The sequence below is a fragment of the Brachyistius frenatus genome, unplaced genomic scaffold (assembly GCF_029030835.1).
Source record: "Brachyistius frenatus isolate BFR_SWC_R1_liver_20210118 unplaced genomic scaffold, ASM2903083v1 Contig_114, whole genome shotgun sequence".
Lineage (NCBI taxonomy): Eukaryota > Metazoa > Chordata > Actinopteri > Embiotocidae > Brachyistius > Brachyistius frenatus.
The window spans coordinates 165919-193274 of NW_027210713.1; the positions used below are offsets into that span (position 1 = coordinate 165919).

Sequence of the window (27356 nt, forward strand, 5' to 3'; positions counted from 1 at the left end):
ACAAAAGTGCTGTGATTCAAAAACATTCAAATAAATTAAAATCTTTATTGATAAAAAATTTTTAAATATTCCATAGTAAAACTATAACGCGTTCAAAGTCACGGAGTCTTCTTGGTACGGAGCTTCTGTAAGGTTTTCTGTGAAGAGATGAGGCAGAAAGATATTTTTTAATGAAGTGACTCAAAATAATTAAAAAAAAAAAAAAAAAAACAGTTTGGTGCCTGCAGCTCTCCAACAAGCACACAGTCTTTAAAAACGCTCATAATTCATTTAATAATGACCTTGTGGAACTCCTTGGCCTTCAGTCTGTTTTTTGCGTAATCGTCCTGTCTGCTCCTGGCAGCTTTCTGATGCTTCACCTCCTCCAGCTGCTCATACAGTCTGCACAGACACACGACGTCACAAATACACTTCCGCTGTGAATGCCGTATCATTTAGATTTAGTCAACATCACTTTCATTTTCAGCCTAATATGTCTAAAAAAAAAAAAGGACTTTTGCACTTCGGAAAAGGGTTCAAATATAAGTGTAGGAACAATATTTACTCTCAGTAGACAGTGTAGAAGTTATTAGGAGTATTATTAATAGTATTCTCGCAGCACCTTCGAGTTCTCTGGTGCATCTCGGCAACATCATGTTTCCTCTGCTCGGGTGTGCAGATCTTCACCTCCTCCACCTTTTTCAGCCGGGGATCACTCACTGAGGGAGAAAAGGAAAATGGTTGCACAGATTTAACGAGGCTTGACACAAGAAAGTACATGTAGTGCAGAACAAAGGGTCGTAAAGCTGGAAATGTTTCAGGGGAAATCTTGTAAAGTTTCTAAATTATGCATCTGGCGTTTAAAAAAAAATTTGTAATTCTTTCACAAAATTACTTGATGCAGTATTTAGTAGCTATAAACAAGTTAAAGCTCATTAACTATATTATTATGTAATACACAGCTCTAACTCCCCAATGTCCAAAAAAACAACAACAAAGAAAATCGTTTCTTCTGATGACGCCAACAAAAAGGCTCAAACATGACAGCTTCTTTGAGTTTCTTCATTATTTTCCAGCCGCAATACAAATGTCGAGCTCGTGGTACTTCAACCGAAGCGTAGCTACCTGGAGGCTGAAGCTGAGGCTTCTTCTGCTTGATGAATGTGGACTTCTTGGTGGTTTGGTGTGCAGCCTGTCCTCCCTTTGGCTTGGTATCAGTCTTGTGTGGCGGCTCTGACTTGGTGTTTGTCCTACAGGTGTCTGGTGGAGCTTCTTTAGCTTTACACTGCTCTCTGGCTTCAGATGGAGTTCGGGTCTCAAGTTGAATCTTGGCTAGAGCCCCTTTGGCCTTGACTTCCTCCACCCTGCGGTTGGATCTCTGGAGCAAAGCTCTGCGCTTCTTCTGGTAGACTTGCTGCAGGTCTCTGCTGGGGCCCCACTGAAACTCCAGGACTGTCACTGGACATAAGAAGAGAGAGGGGACAGGCTCAGTGCAATGACAAAGAAAGGATTTTGAGACGCAATTAATTGACCCTTTTATTGCTCTCGGACATTTAAAACTTTATCCCCCCCCCCCAAAATGGAACCACTTCACTCCCAACTGTTATTTCAGGTACACAAGTCTGTGATGTTGGGATTGTACCTGGATGTGTTTGGCTGCCGTCCTCTGGAGTCTCCTCTGCTAACAACGTAGATTCTGACTAGAAGACAAGGTGTGTGTTCAGAGATCAGAAAGAGGCCGGCAGCAGAAGTCAAAAAGTGAAAATGTATCGATGTCGGTCACAGAAATCGTGTCGTTACCTCTGTCTCTTGGCCGTCTTGTCCGTCAACACTCATGCCGCCTGGATGTTGTATTTCCTGAACTCCCTCTTCCTCCATGACGGCCGTCTCCTGGTCCTGCAGTGTGGTGTCCGTCAGACTAACGAGTGAGATCTCCGACTGCTCCAGGATCCCCGTCTCTTTGGCAGCTTCCTGATAGACAATGACAAGTACAAAACTCAGCCAATGACGTAACCGTAAGTAATATTGGACAACAGGAATCAGCCTTTGTAGCACAACAGAACATTGTAGGGGCTATTTCGGCACCAAAATGGTGAGTTCATGTTTGAAAAAAAATCTTGCTTTTTCAAATGTTACAAAAGGTGAACGGGAACGTATTCGTACCAATATCTTATCCGCGAGAGGACCATCATTCCTCTGGTCTGAACCCTGCTCACACTTCTGGTCTTTGGCGCACAGATCAGTGAATGGGACAGAGTCTCCATTCCTTTTAGAAATGCTGGCCTCTGGCTGCCACACCTCCACAGCAAGTTCAGACACGGTTAAATTTGACAGAATCCGAACCGTCTGCTCCACATCTGTCCCCGTGGTGGGAGACAGCAGGAGGACAGACTCATGGGGACGGCACTCGGTGGTAATGAGCTGGGAGAAGGACTCGTGGAAGGCGGGGGAAGCCGTCGTGCGTCGGTTCGACTCCTCTGCTCGAAGGCGCTCCGGTGACGGTTCAGAACCAACAGAAGCATCAGTGTGAGTTTCAAACTCGAAAGAAGGTGTGGAGACGCTGCGCTCCTCGCTGGCTGGATGACCTTCAGGAGAGGGAGGCTCGCTGTGTTCAGGCAGGTGAAAGGTCATGGAGGGGTCTGCGGTTATATTGTGGGTGACTTCCACCATGAGTGGCTGGAATGAATCTGAGCCTGGAAATAAAAAACAAAAAGAACAAAAACAAATTGGTGACAAAGTTAGGTTTCTAACTAGGTTAAAAAATACATTGTAAAAGAATGATCAAATCTGACTTCTTTTCACCTTCAAGTTCACCAAACCCAACTTTTATTTTGCTTTAGTTACAAACACACATCAGATCAACTGTACATACATGAGGACAAACTCCTCCATAATTTTGGGTCATTTTGGAACTCCTCGAATATTTTATAGCGCACCTTCAGCCCTTTCGGAGTCCAGGTCCATTGGACTGGTTCGGCTCTGCTGTGTCTGGTCCTGTGAATGTGGAGTCACACTCGAGACAGAGGGACTGTTTGACCAGGCTTCAGTAGACAACCTCTGGGACGACAGTACGCTGGCTTCAGTTGAGACTCCGAGAGCCACATCGCTCCTTTCACCTGCAAACGGCAGACGGGGTGATGACAAAACCTGAATGTAGAGGACATTGTTCAATTACCTGTTCTGAATACCTGGAATCACCACACCTGACTCTGTCCTGCTTAGTTTGTTCTGAGTGTGTCATCCTGCTAGTCACGCTCAGGATGTTAAGTAACCCATCCGTCTGGCCTGCAAAGCCCTTTTCCCTCCGAACCACCAGAACAAAGAGAAGCACTGCAAGGTAAAAATCGACTTTCTAACCTCATCATCTCATTAACGATCAGTGTTTCATAGTTGTATTGAAAGTCCATTATTTGTATTATATATTACCCTAGATTAGGATTGCATTTTGATTCACCTTTTTTTTTTTTTTTGCCCCAAAAAAGTGACAGACGGCCATAATCAGATTATTGTAGGTAACCAGCGGGAGGTTGGAGTTGCTCTTTTGTCTACCAGTAATCTCAAACCTCACTGCATGTCTCACTTTCCCTGTACGATCCATTTACCTGAGCTTCCACTTTGCTGCCCAGCAGACTCATCCAGCTCGCCGACCAGCGGCCTCATCTGGTACTCCTCCTCTGGAGCTTCATTCAACCACGTGGTCGACGGCTCCGACGCCATCTGACCCATCAGCTGACCTGCATAAATGTCCTGCCTGCCACTCAGCCAATGAGAGCTGGACTGATGGGAGAGGTGACCGATCATCCGATTCAGAGTGGAATCCCATCCGTCTTGATCCGGCGGGTGAGCGATCATTGACGAGTGAGCCGACGGTTGACCGACTAGATGCTCCAGGGCCGAGTCCCTCTGTTCGGCAGCGAGACAGGATGACTGGTCTGCCAGCTGACCGATCAGAGGTCGGAAAGAGTCGTGCTCCTGGTCTTCGGCCAGTGACGGCCCCTCGCCTGGGAAATGCCTCGGGATGGGATTGGCTGCAGTGTCCCATTCCTGCAGCAAAAACAACATCAATTGAAAAAAAAACATTTACAAGACAATTACAGGTTTAGTTCAATTTACACACTTGTTAAAGTTGCATACAAACCTGAGACAAACTACAGGTTTATGCCTTCGATTCAGACTTTAGGTGCGTTGTCGTTTCTTCTTAACAAGTGAAAATATTTCCCCCGTGTGGTTCAAAGAACATGTGAAAAGGCGAGTCACTGACCGGGCCACTGCTCTGTGCTGCTGCGTCGGAGTGAAGAGACTCGCGGCTTGCAGAGCGATCGTCGTCTCCTCTCCTCTGCGAGACCCGAACCAAAGACTGCGGAGACTCTGAAGAGCTGAGCTCCTCCGTGTGAGAGCCTTCACTGTCTGCAGACCCACAGAGAGGAAGTCAGACGCTGTACTGGCACGAGACGGGATTCTAAACATCTGGATATCTCTTGATGTCCGCAACGTTTAAATGATAATTACGCCTCAATCAAAGAGAATAAGTCTGAAACCACCTGCCAAACACATCCCAGACTGATCTGAAGATTCCTCTTCTACCATCCAACTAACTTCACTGTGTGCGGTGTGTACCTGTGGTTTTCCCAGCAGTGCTGAGGGAGATGTTGAGCTCTCGCGTGTATCTGTCTATGATGTGCTGGATGCTGCTGTCATTAAACAGCGAGTCTACAGCCAGACCGGGAGGACCAGCAGCTGGGCTTTCTTCAACACTGCGGCTTCGACCGGATGGAGAGGAGACGCCACTTCCTTGTTCTTCACGTCGGTTCAGGGGCGAAGAAAGAAAGAGGTCGGCACATTTACGATAGCGCAAAGTTAGAAACACAATGCTCCTGTTGTCTTGTGTGTACACAGTATGGGTCCTGTGTACAGTCTCATGTTATCACCTTAAAGATTCACAGACATAACAAGGAACACTTATGTGCAGCCGCCAGCGTCCGTAATTCTTACCATGTTGGACCACATCATGACATTCCCCGTTTAATAATGAAGAAACAGCTTTTGTTTCAGTTTCTAGTAGATGGTCTGACTTGAAGATACACAGGCTATTCATTTTTTTTTTTAAATGTTTTTATCCCTAATGAAGACTCGAGCACAGTCAGCCACGTGGTGAGAAGCTGAACAAAAGCACCGTGTCCTCTGAGACTGCTGTCACTCACCGGTGTTGTTGTTTTGCTCGTGGTCTGTGGTGTTGTAGCTGCCGGTGGAGATGGTGGTGGAGGAGCGGTAGTCCGACTCAGGAGGCCGACGTGGACACTGCCACGAAGTACAAGTGTCATAGAGATAAAGACCCGAATCATGAAACATACATGTATGTCTTCTAGCTGCTGTTGAACACAGTATTTCAACTATTTACAGAAATCAAAGCAGCGTGCTCATCGTGTAAGGGTCACGTTGTTTATATACGCAAACCTAACTGGAGTCATTCAAAGGGGTTGAAGAAATTTTAGACTACAATTCTAATCTGAAATTTTTACCATTTTAAATTCTCAACAGGTGGATACTCAAACTGTTAACATTTGGTATAAAGCACTTTAGCCTTCTATAGTGTGAGGACTTAAATTTGCATTTGTTTTATAACATGTACATGCAAAGAGACTCGCTGAGCTCAGTTCAAGTGTAGAAACCATCATGAAATGTATTTTCAATAAGTACACTTCAGGTTCAGTACTTTCACATCATTGCTCAGTACGCGCACGCACACACACGCACGCACACACACACACACACACACACACACACAAAAGCTTCTCAAGCGTAATCATCGGCTGAGGTAGATGTTGCCCGAGCTCTCAGATTTGGCTAATTTTCATCATTGATCCACAAGATGTGAACCTCAGAGAATGTTAGAAATACAGAAAACGCTGTGCCGATATGCAGTGAAATTCATGTCATCCATCATCGCTGTTGTGCCGTTACAATGTGGGCATAAATGCAACTGCACCGGAGAAAACACCAACTTGCAACAAGACAAGAAAAGCAGAAAGACAGATGCTTTATCACTGCATGTGAACCAAAACTGTTCCGTCTCTTGCCACTTAGTAATCAGCCACAGGGGTTGATGACATGTTCCCAGGGAAGGACAGAGTAGTGCCAAGTTGTGTACATGGTCACGGTCCTAGTTACCTCAGTGGGGGATCCGTAGCTGGTTATCGCAGGACCAGAGAAGTCAGCTCCTCTCCCAGAGTCAGAAGAAAACGGTGAGATTATTCTCAGGACTGAATCTGGAAAATAACATTACAAGCAATGTGAAATAGCTTTATTCTCGCTCTCTATGTTTTCAATATTCTTTTATCTCCTCGCTCTTCACCTGCCCTCTACATACCAGAGTCGGAAGATTCTGGAGATGTTCCTGCCCCCGCCAGTAGCCTCTCTCTCCAGATGAGATGACTGGATCTCCCCGAGCTCCTCCCCGAGCTGGCTGGTCTTTTAGCGGTCTGCGGTCCACTGCTGGACACAGAGGATGTCTGAAGAGTCCCGTCAGAGGCCACAGTTGATTCGGATTCCTCCTCCGCATGCCAGGCTGCGGTGCGTGAAGGAACCGTCACACTGTGCTCCGGGCCTACAGACAAGAAACAATGACAAAACCAATCAACTCATATTCCCGTGTGTGGTTTGGCCATGTGATGAAAACAGTGGCGTTGATGCGCTGTAGAGGCTGAGCGGACCTGTGACTTGGCTGCTGTCGACTGGAATCTCTGCCTCCTGAATAGCACTGAGCTCATGTTGTTCAGTCATCCCCATGAAGCCCAACCTGACACGCGTTACCGGAGGCTTCGCTGCTCGGGGAGGATGGAGGAGGACCGACACTGGGGCGGGTGTGACAGGAACATTACTCTGAGATACAGCAGCTGGAAAAGATTCAAATGAAAAATATACTCTACAATGTTTATAAAACTGAAGTGTTTTGTGGTGATAAAGTGTAAATATGAATTTCCGCACCATATCGCATTTCAATGTTTAAAGAGCATTAAATCCAGCAAATACCCGAGTGCACACAGACTCACTGAGCTCAGTTCAAGTGTAGAAACCATCATAATGTGTATTTTCATTAAATACACTTCCGTTTCAGTTATTTCACATCATCGCTCCGTTTACACACACACACACACACACACACACACACACGCTCTAAAGTTAAATGTAAAAAAAAAATGTGTTACAGAATTTCAGCACATTTGAAAGTTTATAGAGCATGAAACTAAGCTAAAAACCTTTACAATACCTGGGTTGGAGTTAAATAGAAAATGTATAAACTCATGTAATAAATACTGATAGCCAGTGCTGGATTAAACAGCCATGCAGAATGATACCTGTATTGTTTATCTAAGCAGCCTTAACTGCAGACATTAAAATGTGTTGAAGAAATTTTAGAGACCAATTTTAATTGTTTTTTTCTGTTAACATTTGGTAAGTTACTTCATCTGTCTGTAGTCTGACTTTACTTTGTGTTTGGTTCTAACATGTATGTGCACACAGACTCACTGAGCTCAGTTCAAGTGTAGAAACCATCATAACATGTATTTTCATTAAATACACTTCAGTTTCAGTAATTTCACATCATCGCTCTTTTTACACACACACGCACACACATATTCTACAGTTAATGTAAAAAAAATAAAAAAAAAAAAATCATTTGTTTCAGAATTTCAGCACCATATTGTTTTTTACTGCCAATGAAGCATAAAACCAAGATAATAGCATTACAATACCTGGGTTTGAGTTCAATAGGAAATGTGTAAACTCATGATATTAATACCAATAGTCAGTGCTGGATTAAATAGCCACTCTAAAAATAAGTGGAAAGAGTCAAACCTGTCTCACCAGTGGTAGACGGCACATGTTGAGGGGAGCCATCTTCCTGCGGAGCGTCCTGTAGGCGTGATAAAGTTCCTCTGTTCGACTCCTCGATAGCTCTCAGCAGGGATGCAAGTAACTGGAGGCGGTTTTGATCAACTTTCCCTGAAACCAACTCTTCACCAGCGGTCTTTGAAACAGGCTGTGGGCGAGATAATACACCGGAGGGTTGTTATTCCAAGTCCTGCTTGGTTAGGAGTTGATCTTTCTGACCTGTTTGTACTGCTTGTTCATCATTTTCTGTTTGAACACAAATCTAAATCTAAAGAAAACTACGATTTGTCTACTGTACAGTGACAGAAATACAACGGTGAGTAGCGGTACTCTCACTTACTCGTGCGTCAGTATTAATCAGAGCCTGCAACATCTGCTTTTGTCTCCTCATTTGCTCCATCTCCACCTCTTGTCTCCACCTCTCCTCTTCTTGTTGCCTTCGCTGCAGCATCACTGCCTCCCTCTGCTCGAGCATCCGTCTCTGGACTTCCAGCAGCTCTCGTCTCTGCCTCTCCAATGGCGAGGTGATGTCATCATCTCTGGAGCTCAGGGACGCGGTCCGCAGGGAGCCCTGCAACAAGGTGCCACGCTCACCTGGAGGTGCGCGGTCTGCCGTGCTCGGGCTGATGGCGTCCGAGGATGACTGTGGTGCGATGCCGGTTGAGAGATGTGTTGTGAACGGTTTGTAAGGTACTGGCTCTTTGGTGACTGGGGAGACTCTCAGTCTCTCTGGGAGGTGCTCTGTTACTCTCTCCATGATGTTGTCAGTCAGCCAGGTGGTGGCCTCGGCTCTCTGGTTGCTGGGACTGTACAAAGCACATTCAATGTCATCTGGTAGCAGATCGGAGCCAACACTCCACGAGCCCATTATGTCAGAAGCTCTTGTTGTGATTTCCTGGTAGGTTTGTGGTTCCTCATGAATGTGTGCGGGCACTGCAGCAGCAGCCGTAGGGAGTTGTGGAGGAGCTGGGAGATGTACAGAGCGAGTGCTGTGCCGAGGTGGGAGGACGAGGCCTGGGGGCACGACAGCAGGCGGCGACGTGGCGGTCATGTTGTAACGAATTCGAAGAGCTCGCTGGTACTCCTCCAGGCGCTGGCGAGCCACTTCCACTGATCTCTGATGAGTTCTAACGTCAAAAAGGTGGTCCAAGGAAAAAAAAAAAAAAGTCCTCATTTTATTTGTATTTATACAGACCAGTGTCACAAATGTCTCAAGGAGCTTTACGAGCTCCATCCTCTCCCCTGTACAACTACTTTATTTTTTTTTTTAGGAATATATCCAGTAAAAGTAACAGATATTTATGAGGGGTTAACTACTCTGTTGAGATCTGCAGGAAAAATGGTGAGATATGCTGGTTGATCATAAAAAAAAAAAGATCCGTTTGTCTTCAGGCTTAAAACACACCTGTTTTGATCCAGCAGCCGCTGCTGGTGTTCTCGAACCCTTCTGGTGTGGTTCTCTTCACTCGCAGGAGGTAACAGCTGTAGAGTGCACAGACAGAGGTAGCAATTAGTGATACTACGCTGAATACTTTACACGTGGTATCATGGAATTTTAAAAGAAAACTAGGATTAAGTGTGAAAGTCAGCCAGGGGCCAACCTCAGTGGAGGTGACAGAGGTGACTTCCTGGTCATAGACAGGTACTTCTGCTTGGTTAGTGGGTATCTCCTGGGTGAAAGCAGCCTTCAGATATTCTTTCTCCTGCTGAGCCTCCAGCAGCATCTGCTCCAATTTGACCTTCTGTTCTTCCAGCTCCTGCAGCAAAAACATCTGCTGCTGCTTCTCCCTTTCAAGCTCTTCATCCTGGGACAACAAAAAAAAAGAAAAAAAGAAGAAGGGTTGAACAGTGAGCGCCGCCAACTTTCACTCATTACCGATCAGACTGATCATGAAACCAGTTTTCATTTGTTAGCTACTTTAGCTGTCTTAATTATAATGCAGTTTGAGATGAATTCCTGGAGGAGCCGGTTCAACGTGCACCTCCTCCTGTGAAATGCGGTCTTCGAAGGATCACCCTTCTAGCAGGAAGAATTAGTGAGGCCGGAATGAGGCTCCTGTGTTTCTCTGCCAGACGTAGATGCAACATTTCTGCCCCTATCATGATCAACTTCAGAGAAAATCCTTTTTGGCTCCAAAACAATTCATAAAGCCAAAAGTGTGACATTACTCTGTTGTGCAAGCATTTTCAAAGCAGAAAAGAAATGAAGATAGAGATGTGAAGCCTCCTCTGAAAAGACATGACCACACTGCCCGAAGCGCTCCTGCTTCAGGTAAAGGCTGAACTAATTAAGTAATGAGGAGCACCTGGTTCAGTAAATTCTGACCAATCACATTAAATGCGTGATGGTATTAGGTAACAATGAAACCAGGAGCTCATCGAGCCTCGACTAAACGTAGTAAAACCTGTATTTAAACAGAGACGGTGGTATCTTGAACTCCCTGTTACGCAAATGCAAAGCCTTTTTAATAGCGCAGGGTTCGTATGCATGTCGTTGCTGATAGGGCAACACCTCTGACACGCCTACCACGAGCAAGATAATACACCTCAAAGCCCGCTGAACAATTTTACACAGCGTTTCGAGGAAACATGTCAAACCTACTCTTATGTGTCTCCACAGTATTTTCTTACAACGTAATCTAACAGTCATCACAGTTTTCACTGCTCTTTCCTACATTTATGTGAACACTGTAAAAACACTGTTCTTGCTCTGTGTCCTATAAGCAGGAATCCGTATGTACCCTTCTCTTTCGTTCTTCTTCAAATCCTCGGATTCTGCTGGCGAGTACATCAGGAAGTCGAGTATCTGCTGCAGCAGACGACTGTGTTGTCTCCAGTCCTTGTTGAAGTCAAACACAAGAAAAATCCCAAATTACTATCGTTTAAAAAAAAAACTAAACGTAAAAACTTTTTTACTAAGGGATGTAAATGTGGAAAACAAAACAGAAACATTTGGAAAACTTAAATTGAACTCCCACAGCTGAAGGTTTGTAACGCCTGCTATCATCAAGTTGAACATAAGAGATGGGTTTTTTTAAATAGATGAAAATACAAAGAAGATTTATACATTTATGGAAAAAAAAAAATTAAATTATGGGTTATTGGATAAATATGTTGACAAACACAAGGACTCTGGTTGCAGCAGTTGATGACTCTCAAGCAATATAGGCAATGTACATTTCCAGACAGTACACTATATACAAGCAATATGCACATTACATAAAAGACAAACAACATTCAAACAAATGTGTGCGCAGGTGGTTGACTTCACCTGGTGGAGAGATGGCGGGTTCACGGAGCTCTGCGGACGTCCGTTTGTCTCTCTCCTCGCTGGTCAGAGAGCCTGTTTCAATGCTTGTGTCCCGCTCTGGGATCTGATCCGTGAAGATGGTTTGTGAGTCAGCTGCAGGGACTCGACTGCTGTGGTTAGTCCGCTGGTTCCTGATACGATCCAGGAGTCTCTTTAAGGCTCGTCTAGGTTTGGACGGTCCCACTGCAGGTCAGGACAAACGCATGTGGCTTAGTGATTACAGCACATGACAGTCTGCAGACCGTAGTGAGGAATGATCACGACAGCATGTTTTCCTAAACTGAAGAATTTAAATAATTCATACAATATACTGTACGAAGGTCACCTAATATCTGCATATTGATTTTTTTTTATTTATTTTTTTATAACAAACTAATAATTTCAGGTTTCAAATCTGGTGCTTCTCTTCACCTTCAGTAGATGTTTCTGGCTCCGTGTCATGGTGTATGTTTTGGGTTTCATCCTGTGTGACATCCAGCTCTTGGTCCTGGCTGCCTGTGGACAGAGCCGGAAGAGGCTCCGGTACCAATCGGACCACCAGGTCACCTTTAACCCCTGCGACCAGACACAGTGAAGTTTCAAGAGTCTTCATTAAAACAGTGATTTTGCTTTTCAAAAACACAAAAAGGCTCAATACAAAGACGATCTGAGAAACTGCATTAACAGTCACATCTTCTGGCTACTTCAAAATGATTTGCCTGCTTTAAAAGCTAAGATAAGTAGTGAAAAGCAGTGACATTTATTTTGAGTATTAGTTACAAAACACATTCACAGTAAAAAATTTAAAAAAAATCCCACACACTAATGAACAATCCTTACTCCTTTCTCCGGTGTACATGTCCTCAAAGGCAAACTCCATCTCCCTCTGGCAGTCCTCCCTCGTCTCTTGTCTCTTGTAGAGAGGCTGGAAGATCTGAGCGGGCATCTGTGACACCTGCTGTCTCCTCCTCAGCAGGTCTGTCTGCTGCATGTGCTCCAGTTCTACCAGCAAACGCTCACGGTCCTGAAGGAGCCCATCGAAAAGTCATCAGGTACAAAAAGCTTCACTAAACATTTCTTTTCTCTTTTTACAGGTTACATAGCAGATTGGCATTGTGATACAAAACTAGTGAACATGTTAAGAGTATTTACTCCTTTTCTTTTGAAGGCCTGCCAACTCAAATTCTGAATCTATTAGACACAAAAAAACATCCAGCGATACTCCCGTCTTCTTATTGCATAAAGTGTCAGTCTTCTTACTTCAACGGTGTTTGCAACAGTGATAGTACGCAACGGGAGCAGATCAACTAAACGTCAACCGCTTTGGGGTCTGCTGGGTAACAGGTAAGTTGTACCTGCACAAGCTGTTCCTTCCTCAGAGCCTGCCTCCCCCTGATACGAGCCTTCTCCAGCTGCTCCTCTCTCCTCCTCTTTTCTTCTCTCTCAATGTCCTGCAGTCTCCTCGCCTCCAGCTCGGCTTCCTCTCGGGCACAAGGCTGTAGACACTTCTACACTTTAGACAACTCTGACAGAAGATGGAAATACAAAGCACAGAGTGGGGTGACTCCAAGAACCAGAGGGCTTACCTGTTCTGTGTCGACCCGTCTGTCCACTATGCTCTCAGGCATGTGGTAATGTGTGGCAGCAAAGGCGCTCACATCAGACTTCTTTACTACATGTGACTTCTTGAGATCAATGTTCTGCATAAAACAAGAAAAAACAAGTGACTCTACCAATTATTAAAACTGGGCAACTTGGAAAGTCAGATCACAAATGCATAACAAACACTACTGAGACAAAACTCTCTGAAATCTTTGTGAGAACACTCAAATGTGAGCCAGCACACCCAAAAGGCTTCAAAGATCAACTTAAAATACTATTATACAACATACATAACTATTACTTTTTAGCCAAATCACCTGAATGGGGTCTGGAGGAGGCGGAGGGAGGCTGGCAATTTTTGATGATCTTTCTTTTTCTGTCTGTAGCGCCTTCTTCCTGGCATTGATGGATCTGCAGAAAAGGAGTAAATTCACTGTTCTGTTCGTTCTGATGAAAGATGTTTACATGTGTGAAATTCAAGTGAAACGTTTGGGATGCTGCTCACTGGTTTTGCCTCTCGTGGTTTTTGAGCCTCTGAGATTTGAGCTCCTTCAGGGCTTCTCGATAACGCTCCTCTGCTTTGACGTGATTTTCCTCCTCCCTCTGAGCTATGGCTGCCAGGTCGGGTTCCTTGTGGAAAAAGAAATCAAAATTAACGACAAACCATTAATTTGGACAATGTGTTCTATTTCAGAAAGAGTACTATCAAGTGGTTTTGTTGACATTTTGGTTTAACATATTCTCTTTGGTATTGTCTTTATTTATTTCAGTGTTAGTGTCCAAATTCCTCTTGCATCTTGTCTGCACTGAGAAACTACCCTCAACAGGGACTAAACGACTCTAAAAGATGTGACAGCTTCCTTTACAAGTGCAGCACCTTCATTCTGGAGGAGAAGCTGTGACCACAGAAAACAATAATGATGAAGATTCTGTCTTTCTTGTTTTACACCAGTCTTAACTTACATTTTCTTTTGCGCTCCTGTGGCTCTGACCGAGCAGCTGGAGGCTCTCTTGGTAAAACCTCTGCAGCGTGTGGAGTTTCTGCCTCTGTTGTCTCTCCCAGTCCGTCCTCAGCTCTTCCTCCAGCTGTTGCAGCTCATGCCGCCGTCTCTCCTCAACGGCTCGGCGGATCTGCTGTGCAATGTGCCGCTGCTGTTCCCGCACCTGGATGTCCATGAAAAATACTTAAAATATCAGCCAAGCTTGTAAAACTATCCAGAATGGATGTTTTTCATGGAGGTGACTCAAAAAAAAAAAAAAGCCCAGATCAATGTTTAATTCATAACGCCAAATCAATGCTTATCAAGAAGCAGTCCAGACAGGTTTAACAACTGTTCATTCATTACTTTAAAACAAATATCTGAGAGCTCGAGCACAAATCATGAATCAGTTGATCGTAGAGAAAATAAGCAGGACTCACTGAACACGTGATTTGGCGAGTAAAATAAAACAGCAAAACAATGAGTTAATCCACTGTCATCAACACAACAGAAGTAAACTTAACAGGCTTTTGTTGTAGATGAAAGATGATCTCAGACAAACAGAAGAAAACAGCGCAGAAAATCTGTGACACGCTTCAAAGGAACTTGTGTCATCACCTCCTGGCATTACCTGCTGTATTCGCAGTTTTCTCCTCCTTTCATGCTCCTCTCGTATTATCCGAGCCTCTTCGTTGGGGCTCAGTCTTAATCTGGAAACTTTTCTCTTCATTTTCCCCCAAATATGCTGGTAGACATTTCGCAAAAACGAAAGGCAAGGTAGCACCACCGTTAGCCGTGACGGCTAATGTTGTCTAGAGCCACTTTTTTTCAGGATCATCACGATCTATTTAGCCAGTGAGACATTTAAAACCTAAAACAGATGTATATTAATTATGCTGCGACCATATAGAGTACCGAAAGGAGACTTAATCGACACCCAAAGCTTTGTTTATCACCCAAAAAAACCATGCCAACCTTGAAAAAAGAAAACGTTAATTAGTCCAAAACGTCATATCCGGTGGTTTAAACTGCCCGCCGTATCCGTCCGTATTTTGGTTCCTACCACGGGTTTAAAGGTTCCCCCTCATATTATTTGCGTCCGATGACGTTCACTATCTAAATTACATGAAACTTAAAAAAAAAAAATAAAAAAAATAGTTTCTCATCTACAAAAATAAATAACATGAAATAACCTGAAAACACTGAAAACTGCAACCAGCTTCAGGTGCGTGAACATCCGGCTAGGAGGCGGTAGAGAGCACTTGTTCTGGGAGCAAAGAATGAGCCACTTACAGCCTTACTGGGACATTTACCACAACTTCAGTGAATAACTCTTTATACCCGTGACTCTTGTGACTATCGGAGGTAAGACCTACACGAATACAAGATTACGTTGTCATTTGAACTGTTCTTTCGGGCTCCAGTACAGTATATTCATTTATCCAGTGAGATTAGCAAAGGGCTAACGAAAGCTAGTATTTCTAGCGATACGTAGCAACACAATCACAATGCTGCCTGTGCAGCCATCGTTAGTAATAACAAGTAATAGTTTATTTATTCATGCATTGAGCACACTATTATTTAAACTTTAAAAGATAGAATGTTTAGTTTGCGCTTAGTTTAGTTTAAATGCTCTGATGTGGCTCCGACGGTTTTGATGACTCTGCTGTCCTCCTCATCTCAGCCCCTGCCATCATGTCTGGCGGTCCAGCAGTGAGGGTCAGCATTGAATCCACATGTGAGAAGCAGGTGCAGGAAGTGGCCCTGGATGGGACGGAGACATACGTCCCCCCTCTGTCCATGTCCCAGAACTTGGCTAAGTTGGCACAAAGGATTGACTTCAGTCAGGGATCCGACTCAGAAGAGGACGGGGTGGAGGGTGAACCCAGGGACCGAGAGTGGGGCAAACAGGAGCCAGAGGAAGAAGAAGGTAAATGAGTGAACTTTAATTATGCGACCAAGTCATATGGATTCTATTTTTTCCGTTGCATTAAAATCTTGACCTACGCTTTTCTTACACAGGCACAGTAAAGTTTCAGCCGTCTCTTTGGCCCTGGGACTCCGTCCGTAACAACCTCCGCAGTGCCCTGACAGAGATGTGTGTTCTGAATGATGTGCTCAGCGTGGTGAAGGAGAAGAAGTACATGGCCTTAGACCCGGTGTCTCAGGATCCAACAGCCGGCAAGGTAAATTGTTAAAGAATATCACTATTATTTCCCTCAAAAATGTCTACAGGAGAGGAAACGTTGAATTAAATTTCTTAGTCTGGTTTATCTGCTATTCATTAAAAAAAAAAAAAAAAAAAAACTTCCCGGCCTTCCTGCACTGCAGACGCCCCAGGTGTTCCAGCTGATCAGTAAAAAGAAATCATTGGGCACAGCGGCGCAGCTCCTCTTGAAGGGAGCAGAGAAGCTGAATAAGTCTGTCGCAGAGAACCAGGAGAACAGGAGGCAGAGGGACTTTAACTCTGAGCTGCTGCGACTCCGTTCACAGTGGAAACTACGCAAAGTCGGAGACAAGATCCTGGGAGACCTCAGCTACCGGAGCGCAGGTGATAAGGCCTCTCACTCTGTCAAATGTGTTGTCATGGTTCGTGGACATTGTTGTCTAACTCTAAGCTCTCACATTGCCCCTCACAGGTTCCCTTTTTCCTCATCATGGCACATTTGAGGTGATCAAAAACACAGACATTGATCTGGACAAAAAGCTCCCGGAGGACTACTGTCCCCTTGATGTCCAGATCCCCAGTGACTTGGAGGGATCAGCCTATATCAAGGTTAGAGGAAAATACCATGTGGATAAAAATGTATTTCTGCAGTGGCATCTTCTATTGAAATACAGTCTTTTACGTAAGTGTGGGCAAAAAAAAGAAATGACTAATCGTCTTACGGCACTGGTGAATATTGCTCTTTTCATTATATTTTTTTTAACAATATCCATACTGCATTCACCCATTGATTTGACACAATTTTAGAAATATGTAGTTGTAATATTCCAGTACTGTTTATATCCTTAGGTGTCCATTCAGAAACAAGCTCCAGACATCGGTGATCTGGGAACCGTCAACCTGTTCAGGAGACCACAAAAAACCAAAGCTGGTAAAGTTCAACACTCAAACACTGGAAATTGGAAAACTTTTAAAACTGGTTCATTAACTGCCTGTATCAGCAGATTAAATGTTCTTACTCTCTTTTCCTCCATATCCCATATTTTTAATCATCCTCTATCTCTTCCTATTCTCCTCATCCAAACTCTCTTCATCCTGTCATCTTCTCTGCTCTACTTTGTTGTCTCGTCTTTCCTCTCTGCTCAGGTACTCAGCTGTGGCATGTGAAGCTCGAGGCGGCTCAGAATGTGTTGCTCTGTAAGGAGATCTTCGCCCAGTTGTCCAGGGAAGCTGTCCAGATTAAATCCCAGATCCCTCACATCGTTGTGAAGAATCAGATCATCTCGCAGCCATTTCCAGGTCCGAAATCTCATGGCAATATCAATGTGGGAAAGAGAGATTGTTTTTTATGCTTGTTAAATTTTTCTTTTTTAAAGTTCAGTTGGTCCTCACGTATAGATGTTTGTAATCATGTTTGCACTTGAATTGTTTGGAAAAAGGCTTAACTTTGTTAACTGATTAAATATTGTGAATGAAACATTCCTTTGCTTTTATTTCATCATCGCGGCCCAGCGGTCGTCTTTTTCTGTGTGGAGGCCGAAAGCAAACACACTCAGTTTGTTCCCGTGGTTCCATTTTGTAGGTCTGCAGCTGTCCATCTCACTGTGCCACTCCACGGGAGAGAAGAAGAACACTCGGGCGTCTCCGGAGAAACCCAAACCAGACGACCACCTTTATGTACTGGAACACAATCTGCATCAAATGATGAGAGAGGTGAGACGTGAAGTCACTGCATGTCATCCAAAGCTTCTGTCTGGAAGACCCCAACATATGAACGGTCAATATATCAGCTCATCACATATACAGTGTATTGTTATCAGCTTATCTGACATAAATCACAAAAAATGAAGCACAGGAGTTATGATTTGCAGTTATGGAGCGAGCCGTATCCAAAAAAAATAAAAATCATTTTTTTATGGGTTGTGTCACAAAAATTCACATCAGCCTTTCATATCAAAATCTGTTGTCTCGGTTCGGCAACATTGTCTGGAAAGGCTTTTTGTTTTTGATAAGTTTTCTGAGCTCAGCTTGTTCTCAAGATAATTTAAGAGAGAAACAATAATTAAGGTCAGAACACATGAAATATCAAAACGATCACTGTGACTTTAGTTAGTATTTGACTACATAAGTGATATAAGAGGCTGATTAAAGGAAAAGTGTTTCAGTCTTTGTTGTCCTGCTTGGGACATGACAAAAAGAGACAAAGCAGAGCTGATTGATCTGAAGAATTATCCATCAGTTACTGCTGACACATCGCCACGTTTCAACCTGAAAACTACTAAACTTCCAGCGGTACAAGTATTTCACTTCATTCATGACAATCTCATTTTCATCAATCCTCCGTTCATTAAACCACTTTGTTTCTTTTGTAGTTCCACAAGCAGCAGCTGAGTTCTGTGGTGATGCCTCATCCTGCCAGCGCCCCCTTTGGCCACAAACGACTGCGCCTCGCGGGGCCAATGGCCTACGACAAGGCTGAGATCTCCAGCCTGCAGCACAATGAAGGGCTGCTGGAGAAGATCATAAAACAGGCCAAACACATCTTCCTACGCAGCAGGTGATTTTAATTTACTAGGTTTGATTGTCTTGAGTACAAAAACAGTTGCCAGCGGTAGTCTTTGCATTGTATCACAACATTTTAATTTACAGTAATGTTAGCAGCCCAAAAGACATTCAACGATACATCTATGTATTACCACCAGAAATACTGAAAATCCAGGTGGAAGAGCCAGGTCATTATGCGCTGTTTGCAGTGCCGCATTCGACCAGCAGGCGTCTTGGCTTTGTCTTTGTTCATCCCAGTTTGATCTCGGGGAAATTCATCTATAAACAGAAAAGCCATCAAGTGCTTTGTAAGGGCAGAGTTGACTGTTTAATACTTATTAGAGCCCTGCGTGAATATCACTGTGTTTGTGGGTCACCAGGACGGCGCGGACCATCGACAGCCTGGCCAGCAGAATTGAAGACCCCCAGATCCAGGCTCACTGGTCCAACATCAACGATGTGTACGAGTCCAGTGTGAAGGTGCTCATCACCTCGCAAGGCTACGAGCAGATCTGCAAGTAAGTGGTGGAATTAATGGCGGAAGGTAATCACCATGTAATTCCTTCCTGGCACACGGTTGTTCTCGTCACGCTTCACTGACACGTCATCTCTCAGACAATGCTCACCATGATTTGTGTGTTTAGATCCATCCAGCTGCAGCTGAACATCGGTGTTGAGCAGATCAGGGTGGTGCACAGAGATGGACGTGTCGTCACACTGTCCCACCAGGAACAGGAGCTGCAGGACTTTCTCCTCTCGCAGGTATCACAGTTGCCTTCCCACATGGTTAACATTTGGGTTTTTAGAGGAGGCTTAATATTACTGGAAACAGTGTGTATGACTTTACATCAGTTCGATTGGAGCTCAAAACACAACATGTGCGGCACGAGTGATTTGTTAGTTGTTGTCCAGACCAGTTATAAGCACAACTTCTTTTTGCCGTCGTGTGCCACTTTTTTTTAAAGCCTCCTTATTTACAGATGTCGCAGCATCAGGTGCACGCAGTTCAGCAGCTGGCCAAAGTGATGGGCTGGCATGTCCTCAGCTTCAGTAATCATGTGGGCCTGGGCCCAGTGGAGAGCATTGGAAACGCCTCCGCTGTCACTGTTGCCTCTCCCAACGGCGAGTACGCCATCTCAGGTGAGGCTGCTGACATTGGTTCTGAGGTGAAAATGCTTACTAAGCCCCTGTGTTTGTTTTTAATACTATTACACTTATGTGCTGCCACAATCGTACCAATGTATACTCACAAAAGAAGAATACGTGTTTTAAAGATCCAGACAGGCAGCCTGCTCTTGTTTGCCCTCTAGACCTGACACTCCTTCTTCGGTCCAAGACAGTAACGTTCGGCCCCTCTTCCAACGTGAATGCCACTCAGAGCACCTCTCCAGGTTCATTGCGTTATTGCCCTGGCCTACACTTTCTGCTCCATAAACAGTATGGTGTGGTGCGACAGGAAAACTCACTGAACCCTGTTGATCGCTTTCAGACTAACATTCAACCGGGGAAAGAAATGCATCAGGAAACTGTGATTAAAACCATTTTCTATATCAGCTTTAGACTTAATGAATCAGAATGCAATGCAGCAGCAATAAGACCTGTTGCATTATATGTTAATGGCCTCAGCTTCCCCTTTTCCTCAAACAAAAGTAGCAGCTTTTGCATTGCTGTCACTCTTCCTGTTAGAGATACGTATAGCTAGCAACTTGCAGCCAACAACTAGTAGAGGTAAGTACAGCTGGCCACACCCCGTCTCCTACTCAAATAGAGAGAAGAGGGAAATCATTCAGGAATACAGAGCCAGGTTTACGCAAGCAGAGGGATCATTAAGAAACTTCACCACAATATAACTTCCTGAATGCATCATGTCTACGTTATAAGCTGGTTTCCTAAAGCCCTTTGACAAAGTAATACTGAAGATCTTCGTAACCTTAAATTATGTAGAATTGAGAATTAACATAAGCAGACTGTAGTCACTGATATAGTGTCTGTGTGTCTGTTTCTCTTCAGTGCGCAACGGCCCGGAAAGCGGGTGCAAAGTTTTGGTGCAGTTCCCCCGCAGCCAGACCAAAGAGCTGCCGAAGAGCGACGTCATCCAGGACGGCAAGTGGAGCCACCTCAGAGGGCCGTCCAAAGAGGTCCACTGGAGCAAGATGGAGGGACGAAACTTTGTCTACAAGATGGAGCTCCTCATGGCTGCGCTGACTCCATGTCCTTAGGTACAGCCTCTGTCTGCTGACTCCTCTCCCACACACACAAAGCCATGGTTTATATACAAATGAAGTGCAGCAAACAGGACTACGAGCAGCTAATACATAGAATCTACTTTTTCTAGAGATTTTCAGCATCAAATTTGAAATAGATAACTGCTCATAGGTTTTACAGCCATGATAGAGGCTCGCTTGTCACTTTTTTTTTTTTTAAATCGAACTCGTGGACCGCCAAAGTCTCTTCCATCTACAGTAGTGTCTGCTGCCTGCTCTGTTTATGATTATCTAAGATGTAAAGTGTGTGTATACCTCAAACAGTTTGATACAAACTACCATACAAGTCTGTATGTATTTGTCCTTTTGTCACAAAAATAAAGGAATTTTTTTTCAGACTGACAAACAACATTTTTTTGAAAGAAAGACCTTTCTGGATTCTTGTTTAATCTTTATCACTAATTTGAGCAACAGCATTTAGGTAGAAATGACTTTTACTCTGAACCATCAGTTTTAAAAATTGGACAGATTTGACCTCTACCAGCTCACAGGTCTATTATGACTGCAGCTAAAGTCTGATACAGACCCCTGCTGCATCAATGTTTTTCCAGGTGAAAGAAAATCACATAATGCATTCGCTTACACAATAAATACAGTATGTATTGATTTCCAGTGTCATCAGTGATATGTTTACAATAATTCCAGTGTCATCTGCAGTGAACTGTAACTGGAGGTGTATCCAATACAGAATGTAAACACGGAACCAGTTTTAAGAACAAACCAGCCGTTGTCCTCCTGGCTGCAAGTTATTTCAATTTAAAAAAAGTTAGTTTATGTACCCAACATCTCAACTTAAAAGATCCTGGGGTGACCCGATGGCTTCGTGATTAGGGTGCAAACGACATGACATGCCATGCAAGGAGTCCCTGTTTGGAGTCCCTGGTTTGATTCCCAGCCGACCAGACTTTTACTGCACGTCATTCCTCTGGTCTCTCTCCACACACTTCCTGTCTGTCTCTACTCCTCCTATCTTAAAAAAAAAAATCATCATCCTAAAAAATATAAACAGAAAATAGGTCTTCCTGTTGCAGCACTGGCATGTTTGATGAACAGTCCCAGATGTGTTTTCATGAAGCCACTACGAAGCGTCCATCAAAGAGGCTGCAGCTCTGTTGCATCATTTTCTGCACAAAGGGAAGAGTGAATTTCGTCAGTACAGAAACTAACATTAACACAACAAACTCACAATAGAACTTGTCTGACTTTTGTACTGAAACACATCCTTACTTGAGGACAATAGATAACTTCAACCCATATTCACACCCATCAAGTCATATTCATACATTTCACACAATGAGGCAGGAATAAGAAAAAAAGCCTGTGAAGCCTATGAATTTCAGAGCAAACAAACGACTCATAAACATGCTTATATCATATATGTCTTTTTAAAAACATTATTTAAAAAGGTAGCAGTACGGTCAGCCGCATTCTCTGCTACCTTTTTATTTCTACCATCAAATAGTGAGACTAAGTTTATCTTGAGAGAGTTGAATTATTAGTGACGGGTTAATCATTAAGATATTACTCAGATTGATACCATTGTTCATAAATATGCATGCACTTCAGAAACGTATGGTTCACATTCCTTTACCTGGCATCTGCTTCCTGCGTCTCCATGCCACTATCTTCCTGTAGGCCTTGTCTAGTAGCCACATGGCCAGCATGAGAAGGCCAGCGAAACAGGCCAGTACTAAGGCAGAGACAGACAGGTACTGAAGATCCTCATACAGCACCTCTGGAGGACAGAAACACAGCAGCCAAATCATATTGACTTTCCAAGCTAATTTGCGTGCCATCCTTTAAACACCAGAATCCCACATCAGGCTGTTATATGTATCAAAGATAGATAAATATATTATATATTATTAGATATATTCTCAGGTTGTTTACTGATGCATTACTTTGACAATCTCAAAGATCTGAAAGCCACAAGTGAAGTATACTGGCTGTTACAACTTTCACTTCCATTACAGATACCAGACCGTCAGAAATGTTTTCGTGAAATGGAAATGTCCCAAACTCAGTCATGCACACACACTAATAAAGGTTCCTGCTGTAATTTGCGACACTGTTTTAACTAAATGTTGAACTGTTCTTTTGTATTTTCTCAAACAATAAGCCCCGGCAGGTACTTCCTCTTAGCCATGGCTCTGTGCACTACTGCTTTCTGAGTTAACCTTTGCTGGCCACATTTATAACTTAGTACTGGTGGATCAAACAGTCATAAACTTGCTTCTATTATCCTAAGACAGGTTTGGGAAACTTGGGCAGGGCACCCGTCGTGCTTACACCCCGAAAATCACACTGGTTACCACGGACACATTGGCAGTTAGACTCAGTGAGGCTTAAGACATGGGGCTGTTATTTCATCCTTCAATTAGGACCATCCATACTTGTTAAATCATGTTAAGGAATTCCTTGTTAAGTTCTTGCTGTGCTTTTTCTCGTCTGATTTGCTGCTGCTGGAATTAGTCAACAGGTATTCTTCAGCGAGTCAAATGTAAAAAGAAATGAGGGCATTTGAATTTAAATAATGTTTTCCAAAACAAAGCACTCTATTTACTTTAGGACTGACGTAAGCAGAGCGCCAGCCCCACTCACCTTTCACTTTCAGGACAAACCCAACATCCTTGCTGCTTCCGGCTGTTTCCATGACGGTGACCACGTAGAACCCACCATCCTGCAGCCGCAGGTCCGACAGGCTCATTGACCCGTTGTCGTAAGGCTGCACTCTGCTGCTGTAATCCACTGTTATGTTGGTGTACATCCCCGGCTGCCAAGTCCCTATAGAGCGGCTCACCGCTGCTGACATGAAGGTCCATTGTATGGTGGGGTTCCTACTGCAATTAACATCCACCGAGAAGAACACATCCTCCTGCACTGATCTGGTGAAGCTCCTCTGGGGAGAATGGATGGAGATGGCTCCGGCTTGCAAGGTAAAAAGGATGAAGAGATGTGAGTAACAATAGAACGATAGATCCATAGATAGACAGACAGACAGACAGACACATAGATAGACACCACAGGTATTGTTCAACCCTCCTCCAGTTTATGACGCAACAGAGTGCCATAAAAGGAAAATATTTAACCGTGACAGGTGATCACTGTTGCTAACAAACATGAACTCATTTGTCTTAAATTCCAGAAAAGCCATGAATGTGCTATTCTTCCATAGTTTCTCCTTTAAATTATAACCTTCTGCCTGGAGGAATGTAACTAGTCAAACTCGCTGAGAAGGATCAATGTTAATGACACAAGTTCTGGTCTCACGTCTGTTTTGGCCACCCCTCAATAAATATTTTCACACGGGTATCGGTGGGAGATCTGGTTCTGCTGGTGGTGTGTTTGCTTAATGAAGCACAGGTAAAAAATGCCAAATGAGAATACCAGTGCTGACTAAAAAGCCAGACTGCGTAGCAAAAGAGCCTGTCTCTTTAGTCACTTAAAATTATCATTAAGCAATAAACCTCCATAAATTCTCATCATGTTTTTGTATGACAGAATATATGACCCAGTCAAATCTATGATGTTCCTTTTTGTTCATAAACATCACCAAAGAAGTGCAGCTTGACTTCCAGTTGTTGCGTTGCTGCTCTTTGCCAATTCCATTTTAGTTTCTTTGGGATTCAACTTTTCTCAGGTGTACTTGTAACTTAAGTGCTGTTACAATCTGATGGTCACATACACACAGACCTGCGTACACACTGTGTTGACCTACTTCACCCTGGTAAACCAGTAAGGACACATAACCTCAGAAAAGTTTTACCTCCCACTTTACAATCCTGCCAATAAGTCAGTTTGAGTTTTTATACATATGGACGTACCCAGCGCTGAACAAATATAGGATCGTCGTATCGGGCGTCTTGTGAAAGACCACAGTAAAACACATGAAGACAGATAAAGTTTGAAATGTGTTGCAAAGCTTACCTAGGTGACACATATATAACGTGATGCTGAGAAACACAGCAACATCTTGTACATCCCAGAGCCTGAAATGCCACATTAGAATCCAAGACCCATTTGTCGACCCACGTTGAAGAATCCCCTCCAGGTTACTTCACATTCTGCAGCATTCTGTCTTTGTCCTTCCACAACACTGTTTCCTGGTTTGCAGTGTCCTCGTCCTCCCTCCTGTTTACAGGTCTTTCTGCGTGTGGGTCACTTGTCCTTCTGTGATTTGTGTGAGAGATCGGAGAGTGTTTGTCACTCAGGTGCTGAAGTTCCCTTCCTCTCTCAGGACTGACTGTGCTGTTTATTCTCTTCATACCTGCGCAAGTCGGTGCCAGCCAGCCCACACCTATCAGACAGGTTCAGCCAGAGATTACAAAGCAAACACGTACTGAGCGTTTGTGTGATCTCACACACACACACCCCCCCTCCCACACACACCTACACCTACACCTGAGGGAAGAAAACTAGAAAGCAAAAACAGAGTATATCCTGCTAAATGTACTTAGTGACACCCCACAGCAAATACTCACCGCTCCATATGCAGGCACACTATCACAAAATGAAAACATGACGGGTTGAATCACCCAGTATTCATGCTGTGACACACCTGGTAAAACGTGTCAAACAAGAAGTGTGTATTCACACGTATGCACCAAAGAGACAAAGAGATTTTAATATTAAATTGTGCAAATAAATGTTTTAACTACATTCAAAAGTCAAATATAAGCATAACCATACAAACTGACCTTCAACTAAATCCCTCCTAAACGTTTATGTATTTGTATTTATTAGTAGGCATTGATGTTGTTGTTATTATATAGTTATTTCTACTTCAAAGATATTGTATAATTGCTAACTTTGTTTTAACATTAGCATTTTATCACTTGAAAAATGCTATGTAAACAAACCTTAATTACCGTCAACCACAACACACTCAACAAACGGTATACAGGAATATTTTCTAATTATTTTATTATTATATTTCATAAAATGTTCTTATCAAATGTGATGTCTCAAGTAAAGTTTAAGTTGTTTCAGTCATTTTTTAAACGCATTTTTTATATATATATATTTGTTAATTTATGTTCTGTATTTTTGATGGCTGTAAAAATCTCTGGTAGCTGCTCTGGCTAATAGTGAGGCTGATCAAGAGGGGTTTGTGGGTGGCCAGGCAGGACCTGATCTCAAACCAGAGGGATGCTGGCGTAGAGGGTCTGGTGCGAAGGGTGGAAGGAGATCTGAGAGGGAGGATGAAGTGGGAAGTGGAGAAGTGGGGGCATCATGCCTTGAAGGAAAGGTGGAAAGGGGGGCTGGGGTTGATATAAAAGGGAGGGGTTTTCTGTGGCGGGGTTGCAGGGGGTTTATTGTTTTACCCCTTTGTACTTTTCAGGGTGGATGAAGCGCACAAATGTTGTCTTGGGAAGATATGGGTGATATGTGTACAAATGCATTCCGTTTGTTTGATAATGTGATATGATGTATGTTGTTGTGCAAAGAATAAAGTATTTAAAAAAAAAAAAAAAAATCTGTTCTTATCAGTTTAATATCTGATACGTCCCCTACCCGGGGACCATATATTAAATTGATTTTTGGAGCAGGGAGATGGAATAGGGGCTTGCTCCGTCCACTCCACGCATCGACCTGGTATTGCAGTACCTCCAGGAACGGTGCACCCACATCTACGTGTTAATAATAAATTAAAGAACCCGTTAATAATAGTCTATGGTGCAGTATTTAGTAGGCATCATCTTTAAGATTCAATGTGTGTAATAACCATAGAATAATCACACTTTTAGTTTGAGTTGTATATATTTCTGACCTCTTATTACTCTGGTTATTTATAAGTGTCTTGAGTGTTTCTTTTTCATTACAAATACTTTTTTTTGTTTTGTTTTGAATAATTACCATTTAAAAAAAATAAATATTCAGAACAGTGTTAGATTTATGTTTTAAATATCACAAAATATTTTTTCTCTTGTTAGATTTCATTGCTTTCTGGCGCATTCCCCAAAAGTAAAAAGATCGACTGTGTAGTTCCTCTTATGTGGTTTTACGGTCTTAAAAATACTTTGTATATGCGGTGAATTGATTTTATTAATAAAAAAAACAATGTCTTGCTGTTAACCATTTTCAGAGAAGCGTGCAACCTGTGCAGATGTGAAGTTATTTAGGTACATCTATCTAAAACTAATTCAGTCTAATATAAAAGTCCTGCAATAAACCATTCATTCACAGAGGTTATTATTGATCCAGTTTTGTTGAAACAGTTTTATAAAGGCTCTGTGATCGTGCTGGCTGCGGTTGGTGGTGTTGAACTGTATTGTTTTATCCTCCACTGCAGATTACGATCCTGCTCTAAAACAACCAGAGTTGTTCAAACTCCAGACCAGTAGGTGGCAGCAGAAGGACTGGATGTTAGATTTCTGCCCCCAGTTAACAAAGGAACAGGAAGTGGCTGTAGTGTTAGCTGAAAGATGAGATTTGTGTTTGTATTCTTTTTTCTGAAAGTCAGATGTGGATCAAACTCTTTTTTTTTTACTGCAGTTTGATTTTGCTTTGGTTCAGCTGAAGTTTCTGTTGAGTTGATCGTTCTTATTGGGAGCATAAATAAATCAAATTGGCGAATTTCGGTTAGCTTTTGCTGTGACTAAACCGCATTGCATTGTGGGACAACGGAACAACTCCCT

At 43.2% G+C, this 27356-nt stretch overlaps 3 protein-coding genes and 1 non-coding gene across 4 annotated transcripts; 2 read left to right on the forward strand and 2 right to left on the reverse strand.

Annotated features, from left to right (window-relative positions):
* Positions 1 to 25: 25 nt before the first annotated feature.
* Positions 26 to 14755, reverse strand: cep295 (centrosomal protein 295). The gene is made up of 29 exons (XM_069713005.1): positions 14375 to 14755; positions 13727 to 13927; positions 13269 to 13393; positions 13081 to 13174; positions 12748 to 12861; positions 12517 to 12657; positions 12002 to 12185; positions 11594 to 11737; positions 11144 to 11365; positions 10614 to 10711; positions 9474 to 9677; positions 9278 to 9354; positions 8213 to 8999; positions 7846 to 8020; positions 6690 to 6872; positions 6347 to 6583; positions 6148 to 6245; positions 5181 to 5277; positions 4597 to 4776; positions 4241 to 4386; positions 3582 to 4023; positions 2916 to 3095; positions 2143 to 2672; positions 1780 to 1950; positions 1622 to 1679; positions 1105 to 1437; positions 602 to 698; positions 282 to 381; positions 26 to 137 (listed from the first exon to the last, which is right to left on the reverse strand). Exons 1-29 carry the CDS (start codon positions 14471 to 14473, stop codon positions 99 to 101), a joined length of 5556 nt encoding a protein of 1851 aa, XP_069569106.1. The 5' UTR covers positions 14474 to 14755; the 3' UTR covers positions 26 to 98.
* A 232-nt stretch (positions 14756 to 14987) lies between these two features.
* On the forward strand, positions 14988 to 21064 carry med17 (mediator complex subunit 17). Its single transcript, XM_069712948.1, has 13 exons — positions 14988 to 15108; positions 15428 to 15673; positions 15766 to 15929; positions 16075 to 16294; positions 16383 to 16519; positions 16760 to 16841; positions 17057 to 17209; positions 17493 to 17623; positions 18283 to 18467; positions 18835 to 18972; positions 19099 to 19216; positions 19435 to 19594; positions 20465 to 21064. The coding sequence occupies exons 2-13, from the start codon at positions 15439 to 15441 to the stop codon at positions 20671 to 20673; spliced, it is 1932 nt and encodes a 643-aa protein (XP_069569049.1). The 5' UTR covers positions 14988 to 15108; positions 15428 to 15438; the 3' UTR covers positions 20674 to 21064.
* Positions 21065 to 21084: 20 nt separating this feature from the next.
* LOC138629328 (V-set and transmembrane domain-containing protein 5) lies at positions 21085 to 24972 on the reverse strand. The gene is made up of 4 exons (XM_069712949.1): positions 24646 to 24972; positions 23320 to 23646; positions 22310 to 22453; positions 21085 to 21842 (listed from the first exon to the last, which is right to left on the reverse strand). The coding sequence occupies exons 1-4, from the start codon at positions 24719 to 24721 to the stop codon at positions 21811 to 21813; spliced, it is 579 nt and encodes a 192-aa protein (XP_069569050.1). The 5' UTR covers positions 24722 to 24972; the 3' UTR covers positions 21085 to 21810.
* A 1196-nt stretch (positions 24973 to 26168) lies between these two features.
* LOC138629372 (U2 spliceosomal RNA) lies at positions 26169 to 26347 on the forward strand. The gene has a single exon (XR_011311544.1). It is a non-coding gene; the product is annotated as a U2 spliceosomal RNA (small nuclear RNA).
* Positions 26348 to 27356: the final 1009 nt, after the last annotated feature.